Source organism: Crocodylus porosus, unplaced genomic scaffold, assembly GCF_001723895.1.
Source record: "Crocodylus porosus isolate Cpor-Errol unplaced genomic scaffold, CroPor_comp1, whole genome shotgun sequence".
NCBI lineage: Eukaryota > Metazoa > Chordata > Crocodylia > Crocodylidae > Crocodylus > Crocodylus porosus.
The window spans coordinates 172,902,943-172,914,879 of NW_017728886.1; the positions used below are offsets into that span (position 1 = coordinate 172,902,943).

At 43.1% G+C, this 11,937-nt stretch overlaps 1 protein-coding gene across 1 annotated transcript in view; it reads left to right on the forward strand.

Moving 5' to 3' along the window:
* Window positions 1–930: 930 nt before the first annotated feature.
* Window positions 931–11,937, forward strand: part of TMX3 (thioredoxin related transmembrane protein 3) — a 58,628-nt gene continuing 47,621 nt past the window's right edge. Inside the window, exons 1-4 of the mRNA XM_019545293.1 lie at window positions 931–1,032; window positions 1,159–1,213; window positions 5,984–6,023; window positions 9,557–9,680. Coding sequence (XP_019400838.1) covers window positions 996–1,032; window positions 1,159–1,213; window positions 5,984–6,023; window positions 9,557–9,680 — 256 coding nt within the window. The 5' untranslated portion in view covers window positions 931–995. The remainder of the gene's footprint in view (window positions 1,033–1,158; window positions 1,214–5,983; window positions 6,024–9,556; window positions 9,681–11,937) is intronic.

Genomic DNA, 11,937 nt, shown 5'->3' on the forward strand with positions numbered 1-11,937 from the left:
TTGGGTGACAGCTTCCATTGCACCACCTGCCTAGCTGTGATAGTTAAGACAAGCTCCTGAACAAGGTCTGGACCTCAAAGGGCTCCAGCCTGAGCTGGACCTGAAGGTGTGAAGAAGAGCCCAGCCTTCAAGAAAGCTTGTCATGCTCCATCACCAACCACACAGTTGACCCAGTCAAGAAACCACCCTAAGAAAGCTCTGCCTCACAGTCATGGAAGGAAAAGGAAATACCAGCCGGATTTCACTTAAAGGGGAACTGGGGGGAAAGGGCTGAGCACCCCATTAAGAGATAAGAGCTCCTCTTTTAAGATTTAAAAGCCATAATGGGGTCACGTCTCTCAACTTATTAGGACACTGTGATGGGCAACCCACCTTTTTTTTTTTTTTTTTTTTTTTACAGACCCTGCCAAGTTACAATATAACTTGAAGCCTGGATACTGACCCATGCTGCCTCCCCCATACAACTACCAGCTCTGCCTTTGCATCCCCCTGAAGCAGAATCTGCCCCCCTCAGTTGCCCCGGGGGGTAGCACCTAACCAGAGCTGCTCTTTGCCTCTCCCTTCTCCTCCCCCATGCAAGTACACAAGGCTAAGGTATTACCAGCTACCTTCACCAGCAGGAATGCTAGTACGCTGGCAGTGCGGGCAGACCCGAAGCCCAAATATGCCGTGACTCGCCCCAAAGCACAGAGGCGCTAAATTGCTCCAGGCCCCATCCCTTTTCCGCGGGGCGCGCACGTGACAGTTGCCGCCAAAGTCCACAGCACGCCGGGGGCGGGGCGAGGCGTCTTGCCCTTGCCCGGCGCCCCGCTTGCTTCCATTGGCTCACTGGGGACAGAGGGGGCGGGGCCTGCAGGCGCCACCACCCACCCGTTTTAGCCTTGAACGAAGAGCGGTAATAGCACCTGCTTGCTTCCCGCGCGCATGCGCATGCGTGGTGCTGTCTCCACGAGACGCTTCCCCTTCCGGCCGGGTGGAGAGAGGATCCTGGCAACATGGCAGCGGCGGGGCGGCAGCTCCTCTGGGCGGCAGGTAAACCGGGCACGGAGCTCTTGGGGGAGATGCTAGGGGTGGCGGGCAGCGTCGCTCAGCTCCGGGCCCTGCCGGGGGTGTGGGCGCTCCGCCGGGCCTAACCTGATCCCTCCGTCTTCCCGGCAGTGTCTGCGCTGGTCCTGGCCTCGGAGGCGGCGGCCGTAGCGGAGCTGGACGACTCGTGAGTACCCCCGAGCCCGACCTCCCTGCTTCCCGGGGGTGGGGTCCGCTTGTTGCGGGGGGCCGAGGCGGGGGGGCCTTTTCCGGCCGGACTTGCTTCCCCCGCCCCGCAGCCGAGCAGCTTGCCTGAGGCATTATCCTGCGGTCATCGGGGCAGCGTTGCCAGGTCTTAACTATGACAGAATCGTTGTGGAAGCTCGAAACGATCGCATTTGGTGCAAAGCAATACTATGCTGGGTAAAAAAAAAAAAAATGTGAATGAGTATGCAAATAAGTCATCTTATTTACTTCATATTGCTGGCTACGACTGGCTGGTGGGTGAGGGAGTGAGACCCAGGTCATCCAAGTGGAAGCCTTTATTTCGAGGCAGGCAGTCATGAGGATGCGCTGATGGCAAGTCTGAAAGTTGGTTAAGGCTCTCTGAGAGCGACTTGGGTTTCACTTGTGCTGCATCAATGAGCTGCCTCAAATGATCGTACATTCTGAATGCTTTTACTGTTTTTGATCGTAACTTGTACGAGGTGTGAAATTATTGTGCAGATACGATAATTTATTGTACACCTGGCAAAGCTGCATTGGGATGTCAGAGCAGGGGGTGCAGGGCTTGGGTTTGTGAAGGCAGTGTCTTTGGGCATTATTACACATGCTACTGATGATGTGGAGCCGGGCGCTTTAATTAGCGAGTCATGCTAATTTAAAAGTGCACGCGCATCATGTGTATCAGCAACACATGGCCCATCCCTGCACTGAGAAAATAGCAGTGAAATAAAGCACATCAAACCTGTTTTAGTTCAAAGTGCACCACTGCCATTTTCTCAGTGCGGAGACACGCTGCGCCACTGATGCGTGAATTGTTTTGTGGCTTGTTATTTGACCTGGTTGGGGGTCAAAAAGGAAACTCACAGCAGCCGTCCTGCCCATGACAGGGAGTATTGCTGATGTTTCTTCGAGCTCATCTCTTGCATTTAAAAGTCCAGCAGCAAGTGGTAGCATGGGTCCAGTGGAGTTATGCTGTTTGCAGGAGTCCTATCCTGCAAGGTAGGCATCACAGTAACCTGTTACAGTTCTTGCCTGCAGCCTCTTGAGGACTACCTATATGAGAGAGAACAAAGTTGCACAGCAAGACAGTGACATAAGTACAGTTAGAAAGTAGATCTCCAGATCTGCAACCAGAAACAGATCCAGGATTTGCAAAGTGGGGTGTGGAAGCCATAACCAGTGCTGCAGGGGTGGCTGCGCCCACTGCTCCCACCCTTCTCCCTGACTAGGGCAAGCAGACAACATCACAGGAACAGCAGTTGGGGACTGTCAGGTCCCCAAAGCAGGTAACAATTCCTCCCTTACATCCCTGCTGAAGCACCGCCTCTCCCCTTCCCTACCCCCGCTGCTTCTGCTGCACAGCTGCTCCATCCAGGCTGAAGGGGGAAGGGAGGGGCTGGGCTCAGCCTGCAGCTGTGGCATCAAGGGGCAGGTGGGTTCCCCTCCCTGCATCTGCCTCCAAGCTGGTAGGGAACATCTAGTAGGCCAAAGCAGGGGGATGAAACTTGCTGTTGCTGCCCTGGCCTGAGCCTGGACTCTAAGCAGCCCAGTATGTTCGGGGATGGGATTACAAAATCCCTAGCTGCTGCTCCTACAGAAAGGGGGTCCAGCTGTTTCACTGTTCACATCCCTGCTCACGACCACCCTAACTCTTAGCTGTTTTTTTAAAAAGGGAGGCACCCAGAACCAAACCAGCCCCTGTAGAAAGTGTTCTATGAATCTATTTTAGCAATACCCATCATCCTCCTTAAAATTGAATCCTCTTTATTACCTATCTTTAGTATCTGTAGCATTCAGCCTATAGAGCTTGCTACTCTGGAACTGCTAGAATTAAGCCCATTGGCTCACCATAGACCAGTGGTTCTCAGCCTCTTTGCTCTCAGGACACCCCTCAGAAGAAGCTTAGACAGGACTTCTTAGATCATCTTGCATGGTTATGGATTTAAAACATCCAGAATTTCAGCAGAAAGTTGCAAATGAAATACGATAACATTTTTACATCTAATCATTTCACAAAGTGGTGCTCAGTCTCTAGCCCATCAGCTAGGTCCTCACAGGTCCAGATATCTGGTGGCGGGGGAGCAGTGTCAGGATCTTATCTGTGGCAGCATGGGACCAGTGGCATCTCCCAGACCTAGTTTCTATGTCTACCCATATCACTGTTTTGCTATTCCAATTTGGGCAAGGCGTGCCACTATTCTTTCTTTCCTGCTTCCATTCTACCCTTATCTAGTTAGTACTAAAGTGACTGCAGACAAGACAGGTTGAGCACTGCTACTTCAGTACATAACTGTAGCATTAATTTTGCTTCCCCTACCCCCCACCAAGAACATGTACAAAATCATTAAATAATTAAAAATTAGGAGTACGACTTTGTAAAGTCAAAAATGCTTAAACTTTATTCTAGTCTATTTAGGTGAAAATGGTGCTGTTCTAAATTTGGTATAAAAGTTAAGCTTTATAAACAAGCTTAATTTTTTTCAATTTTTACAAAAATTTTTTTTCTTTTTAAAATTACCTTTGATTTCTGTGACATTAAGAATGTTAAAGCATGGTTTGGCTTTTATTAACCCAAGATAAACATGTAAAAGCAAAAAGTATAAAAATAATTGAACTAATGAAAATCCTTTAATAACTCAGGGTATGTTTCATAAATAATCTGTTACTAACACAACTTTTGAACAGTCCCTCTTGCCTTGTGAGTGTGATATTCAATTAATTATGTAAAGGTAAATTATTTGGGGGGAAACATCAAAGGTTCAAATGGGAAATTTAATTTACCTGCTGCATTGCATCCATTTCTTTGGTTTCTCTAGCCTGTTTCCTGTTTCTTATTTAAAGAACTACACTGGGCACTTTGAAAATATGCCTTCATATTCTTGGTGTGTGTGTGTGGGGGGGGAGGGTGTTGTTGTTGTTGTTTCATGGCTGTCAGTCGTGTTGAAAAACATCCATAGATAATTTGGAGGTGAGCAGGGGTGATTTTCCCCCCCCCCCGTTGCTCATCTTAAAAGCTACAGTTAACATTCTAACTTTAAATGCAATCTGGAATCTGCAAATCAAGTAGTTGTTTTCTGCTTCTTGCATCATCTCTAATGATTAAGAGTGTAATTGGGAGTTAGCTGACTCTCTCTTTGAAGATACATGAGGGATTATAGAATGTAACTAGTTCTTTCTTTAGCTCTACAGTACAAACATTTAGTAAAATTAATCTCTCTCAGCAAAGGGAGTATTGGTAGATTGCTTAAAGGAATTCCTGCTTTATGTAGCTTTTCAAATATTTACAATTACCATTGTCCTGTTTGAAGTTGATACCTACTTTGCATGTATTCCACTAATTGGGGGTCTCTCATAAACTCCAAATCTTTGTATAACTTGATCTCTGTCTCCATATACATCTGATATAAAAACCCTGTTTTAGCTTCCATGTGACACTTGTTGTTTGTTTACAAGAATTAAGAAAAGCAACAAAATCCTGATTTATATTTGATAAACAAAGTTAATTTCTGCCTTTTTTTCTTTCACTAGTTGGGTTCCAGGTTTCTAGCAACCAGTCATATGGTAGTCCAGTAGATCATTTATACCTGTTACATTTAAAGGTCGAAAGGGATCACATTGACTGTCTGATATGAACTATTAGATATTGATATTCGTGGCACTTATATAACATGGACCAAGTAACACACACCACCTCTTGCACTGTTTGGTACATGTAATAATTTCTCCACAAGAGAAGCTTGGATTGTCACAGGAAGAGCATTGCCAGCCAGCATTAGATAACCTTTTATGTAAAATGCACCTATGTTACATTTGGATGTAGGCAGTGCTGTAAGACCTTGTTCAATTTGTAAGTTTAACTAATTTTTCCCAAAAAAATGTTTCCACAATTAATACTAATTATGATATGATTGCACTAAGAAAAATAAGCTGGTAAATACATAGATAATTCCACCCTTCTTTGGTTTCAAGAAGTATTTAAGGACTTCATTTATATGTTCTTGTGTGCATATATATAAATAAAAAAAAAAATAGAGTACACAAGACACCTGAGATCCTAAAAATGGATTTGCAGTTGTACCCAGTTGTGCTCCAGCTCTGCAGTTTTGGAACTAGACAATCATATCTGGACTTTTTAATATCTGAGCAAAGATACGTTAGTATCTTTAAACTTATTCTCTGCTGTTACTTTCTTGGAAAAGTAAGTCAAATGGTGGGGGGGAATGTGCGCCTAGTTTCCCATTAAGTCAGTTATAATTAAAATCAGCGATGGAGGAAATGTCAGCAGGTTAATTGAGTTTGAATTTAGTGTTTGTATATCTTTGTATACAGTTACTTTTGCTAAGAATATAGTTGCCTAGTTGCAGCATAACTTGAACTAATAATTTAGATTTATGTATTAGACTAATGAGAGCATTTATAGTAACAGACATTAGAGTGTGGCTATAAGGTACCATCCATGCATAGGCGTAACTTTCATCAGGATAAAAGGGGGGAAAAGTGGGTTGCAGATTTACTTTGCTGCTTGCTACCCTGAAATTAATTGTTCTACAATTTTTGTGAACTTTTTTAAAGGAGGTAATCTAATAGGAGCCACTTGTTTGCTTGCTTTCTTTGGTATTTCTGACTTTTTTAAACCGCTGCCTGTTTGTCCTTCCTTCCTTCAGAAACAAATATTGAATGTTTTTTTGTTATGTGTCCATACACAAATAAACTGTTTCCTTTCCCTTTCCAGGTTTAAAGAAAACCGTAAAGATGACATTTGGCTTGTAGATGTGAGTATGAGAGAGAAATATTGAGATTTGCACTTTGTTGCCTTTCAATAGCTTAGTTTGAAGGTAAAGCACAGCATAGTCTAGATAATGTGGTAAAGCTGCTTAGTCATTGAGGTGGCTTCTATGAACAGTGGGGAAAAAGATGACATACTTATCTCTATTGATAGGATGGATAAGCAATCTGTCTGCATTAGTGCAAGATGATCCAGGAATTAGTAGCAACTGTTTAAAAAGACAAGCTTTGTTCTGTGTTTACTCATTTTGGTGTTGCTTAAAACTTTTCTTTAGAAAAAAAAGGAAATTATCTTCTTGATATTAGTATTCAAGAGGTAGTCTGTCCACATCGGTGGATCTAAGACTCTGCTCTGTACTTGTAGTTGCTTTACATTTTCATTCTTATGTTGTTGGCTGTTTATATTAAATTTAATAGTTCAGGTACTTTTGTTTTACTCTGAAGTAAATTTGAAAGGATTCATTATGTTCCATATGGTATAAGTTAGAGACTAGGTCAATAAATGGAGCTTGTTGTAGTATGTGATAAAACTAAATTCAGGGTTGGGGTGAGGTAAATGATCATTTCCCAAGTAGCACAGATTTATTAAGATACGAGAGAAGTAATAAATTACTTGTTGTATTTTCAGAATTAGTAAATCAGTAAATTATAAGAGGACAAACTCCCATTTCCTTTAGCTGGGGTTTCTATTCCTTTGTGTACTGATCCTACCCTATTAAATAATAGGAATTGAGCTGTCCTTTTCACTGAGCATAGGAGTCTTGGGCATGCAGGAGAACGGCAGCAAGTCCCCAAGCTCTTTCCAATATAAAAATGTGAACATGGGATTACAAGATGCTTCTATTCAATATTCAGTGCCTTCCTCATTCAAGGACTATTCCAGGATGGCCCACATTTGCAGGAAACAGATAAGAAAAGCAAAAGCATTGACCAAACTTAGATTAGCAACAGGAATCAAGGACAACAAGAAATCTTTCTTTAGGTACATAGGAAACAGGAGGAAAACAAATGGGAATGTGGGGCCATTGTTCAACAACTCAGGAAAGCTGGTTACCAGCACCCAGGAAAAAGGTAAACTCTTGAATGACTACTTTGCCTCAGTCTTTCACCGGACCGAGGAGAAAACAATTCCAGGTAGAGTATAGGATGAGCATGGTAGGAATCATCACCTTCCTACTATTGCTCTAGAATTGGTGTATGACCAATTAAAAAATTAGATATATACAAGTCAGCAGGACCAAATGATCTTCATCCAAAATTCTTCTGCAACTTGTGGCACTCTGGGAAAGTCTCTGAGGACTGGAAGAGGGCCAACGTTGTGCCCATCCACAAGAAGGGTAGGAGGGAGGACCCAGATAACGATAAGCCTATCAGCCTAACATCCATCCTAGGGAAAATCCTAGAAAAGTTGTGCACCTTGGTGTGGCTATTGTAAGACAGCTAGCATAGCTTTGTCACAGGCAGGTCTTGCCTGACCAACCTCATCTCCTATGAGCAGGTAACTCCCCACCTGGACACGAGAGAGCAGGTTGACATTGTATACCTAGACTTTCAAAAGGCTTTTGATCTAGTATCCCACAATGTCCTCATAAGAAAATTGGAGGATTGTGGGCTTAACTCTGAGACCATGAGGTGGGCAAGAAACTGGTTGCAGGATAGGACCCAGAGAGTCATAGTGAATGGATCTGAAGAAGCGGGCAGCAGTGTCCCGCAGGGGTCAGTGCTTGGTCCAGTACTTTTTGATGTCTTTATTCATTATTTTGATGTGGGGTGAAGAGCTCACTGGCCAAGTTTGCGAATAACACCAAGTTACAGGGAAGCGTGGTCACGCTTGAAAATAGGCTACAGATACAGATGGACCTAGTCAGGCTAGCAAGTTGGGTGGATCGGAATCTGATGATGTTCAACGTTAAAAAATGTAAAGTGCTCCAACACACTGTCAGGCTTGGTGGTACCAAACTGACTAGCATCATGAATGAAAGGGACCTAGGGGTAATAATAGACCTCAGTATGAATATGAGCTGGCAGTGCGATGCTGTAGCCAGTAGGGCAAATAATACTCCGGCATGCTGATGCATCTCCAGCAAAGCCAAGGAGGTTATTCTTCCTCTTGACTCAGCACTAGTGAGACTGCAGCTTGAGTACTGCCTCCAGTGCTGGGCATCAGACTTTAACAAGGACCATAAGCAAACTTGAGTGTCCAGAGAAGAGCCACCCATATGATCAGAGTCTTACACGGCAAGCCATATGAGGAAAGGCTGGAGGATCTGGGACTCTTCAGAGCTGAAGAAAAGGAGGCTAAGAGGGGACCTGGTAGCAGCTAACCAGTATACTAGGGGAGTACATCAGGGGCTCGGTGAGCAACTGTTCACCAGGACACCCTTGGGGAAAACTAGGAGTAACGGCCACAAACTCCTGGAAGATCAGTTTAGGCTCAACATTAGGAAAAGCTTCTTCACAGTTAGGGTGTTCAGACTGGAATAAGCTCCCTCCAGAGGTGGTGCAGTCACCTACCCTGGAAATCTTCAAGAGGAGACTAGACAGTCGCCTTGCTGGGGTCACCTGACCCCCAGTTATTTTTCCTGCTTGGTGCAGGGGGCTGAACTGAAAGATCTTCCAAGGTCCCTTCTGGCCTTACAGTCTATGAATTTGAAAATATAAAGTCCAGAGAGTGGCTTAAGGACTTGTTTTTCTTCACTGGTCCCTCCTCTCGAGCACTGTTCCTGCATGTGCCCACGTACCATGGATGCTTATGGTAAGCTATCTATAGGCTCTGGAAAGTAGGAGCAATTGCAGATAAAATCAAATTCTTATGTCCAGTAAAAGCTGCCTTAACTTGTACCTTATGAGCTGGCATGCTCTATTAACTGGCATGTCGCCTTGTAAAGTAAAAGCAAAACCAGAAGTGCCCACCATGGCACTTCCGATTTTGCTGAGCCCCAATGACCCGGGGCATAGCAGCTTGTGTGGGGCCCACCTCCCTGTCCCTCAGGGCCCACAGAAGGGGCAGTGACCCGAATAGGCAAAGAAGCCTGTTCAGGCCTCTCGGTTAACCAGCATATTTTATTATCCAGCACCCCCCATTTCCCATGGGTGCCGGATAACAAAGCTTTTGCTGTATGTCTCCAGATCTTTCAGGCAACATTGTCCCCTCCACGTCCACTTGTGTTTCAAGGACAAAAGCAGACTACATAATCCTGGGAGGGAACAGAACTGATACATTAATAATGCTTCTAGGCCTCTGTTTAAAAGGTAAGAAAGAAGGCTTATTAGGACAGAAATTCGTATATTAATGCTTAGTGGGATATAGCCATTTTAAACCATGCCTTTACTATGAAAAGCAATCTTGAAATTTAACTTACTCAGACCTAGAGTGGCATGTTTTTGGTTCTAGGGCAGAGAAATAATTATTTCTCTGGAAAATAAGATTTGGCAAAGTGCATGTATTGAAAGTTAAACATGTTGTTCGTACAACAATGTAATTAGTCTTAGTAATGCAATATTTCTGACTGATTCTCAGTTTTATGCACCATGGTGTGGCCATTGTAAGAAATTGGAGCCTGTGTGGAATGAGGTTGGAATAGAGATGAAAAACATGGGATCTCCAGTAAAAGTTGGAAAGATGGATGCAACTTCCTATTCTAGTAAGTATGGCAGGTATAGGTGGGGTTTGAGGATATTACTGGACTTTTGACTTTGAAAATACAGTGACTAGAAGGCCAAACAGTAGAAAAGGGTTATGTGGGGAAAATCATGTATATACTTGAGGAGTTTGACCTAGAAATGTATAGCTATGTTTGTTAATTTATGTTCCACTATTAGTGATTTTTTGACTCAGGTTTCTGTGTTTAACCCTTCCACAGAAATCTTATGTAATTAACACAGGCAGAAGAGAGAACCTGTGATTTTTTTTTTATTTTTAAAAGGGAGCAATACATTCACTCTTCTCCATGTTATTCATTCCTACTTGTTCAACATAAAGGCTCTTTTTTTCTTTTCCTTTCTATTATCTTCATAAGGGACATGCTCTGCTTTAGAGTCTGCCCTGAAGCACAACTGGTACTGTTTTAGATTGCTTATTTTGCTGGTGGCCAGGGAGATGTGTTAACACTTCTGGCGTTGTAAATTGTTTTCAGATGGCCAGTTGGCCAGCAGATGTACCCACACCGTGTGAAAATCCATTGTCTCATGGGATAGCAGGGTTCTCATTAATCTTTAAGAAAACTTACTGTATTTTCTCAAATGCAATGTAGGGGGAGAGACTATGCTGCTGCTTCCCTACTATTTGCCCATTCTGCTCATTTCCTTCTCCACCACAGCCAGTGTTGGGACACATTTTAAGATGCCCTTTCCTCCTTCCCCCCACATAATTGTATTCTGTATGTTGATGAAAACTTTGTAATAAATTTTGTCATAATATTCCATGAATAGTATCTAATTATTGGGGGGTTATCTTAAATATGACATCATCTTGGATTCAGGTAAACAGGATATCTGTAATATTAAACGAAGTATCTCTTTAAATTATATTCTATAAGCATTATTTAAAAAAATCGTATACCTTTGTTTAGCACCAAATCCATTCAACTGTGAACTGACTAGAATACGAACAACTGCAATGGTAATGATGCTACTTCTCTTCGTCTTTTAATGTTTATGTTAACGCAGATCCTTTTGTGAATTTCTGATCATAGGAAGATCCAGCTTTCATTGGTTGTGGGGGGAGATTATTACTAGCTCCTCACTTTTGAAAAGAAACCTTAGGAAAAAATGATCTCTGAAGGCTCACAATAAAGAAAGCAGACAAAAAAACCCTTAGTCTGAAGATTCTAATAGATCGCTTTTAAATTTTTATTTTTATTTTTTTTAAAGTGTGACACTTGCAGATGACACTGAAATTGAGGGGTGCAGGATAAGAAATGGAGACATTAGTTGAGGTTACCCCAAAGCAAGTATCAGTATGTTGCAGTTTTGGATCCAGGAATGGGGCAGGAGGGTGAAGTCCCCCTGTCTGTCTTCCCTTCTCTCCCCCCGTCCCCACCTCCCACTTTTGTGCATGAACAGTGAGATTTGACTTTGCTGCCTGGTTAGCATGGGTTCCTCTTGAAGCTCCATGATAGCAGTGAGCTCTGAGCTCACCAGCTGACATGAGCAGGGTCTGGCTGGAACCTGAACTTCAGTATGGCTCTGGAACCAAGGGGCTAAGCACTGCTGCTTTTCATCCTTCCCCTCTTCTCCTTGCTTAATTCAGCGACAGGGGATGAGCATCAGTGAAAGCATGTACTCTAGCCAGATCCCATACTAAGCTCGCATATATGTCACAACCAGAAAGGGGTGTGATTATTCTGCTACATCCCCTCCGGATCTGCCCTTTGTGTGTGGTGTTCTAGAGAGCTGCTAACCTTGTGCTTTGCATTGCTGAATATCTGAACATCATCACTCCAAGCACTGGGTTTCTCTTGACAAAGGACTAGAAAATCATTTTGTCCTCTGCTGCAGCTAACACCTACACAAGAAAGGTTGTGTTGGGTAAACAAGGCTTTGTGATAGGGTGATCCATTTTGGAAACACTGCTGCTCTGCACATGGGCTTACACTCTTACGTGATTACACTTTTAACTTGTCTTGTTCTTGGCAAAAATGACTTATCAGCATTAAAAATGTGTAAGGAAAGTACACAACCTTAAGTGTTCTTCCATAAAAATGTACTGTGTTCTTTTTGGGTTTTTTTGAAATACCGTAGCACATCATGCTTCCTATAACTTTCTCTTCTCAACAGCACTTCAGTTTCCATATGGCTTGTGCAGGATTGTATAATAACTACTAGTTGTTTTATATAGATATTAAGTGGACTTTTGGGGTTCATTATTTATTTGCACATACAATTTCAATTAGAAGTCTT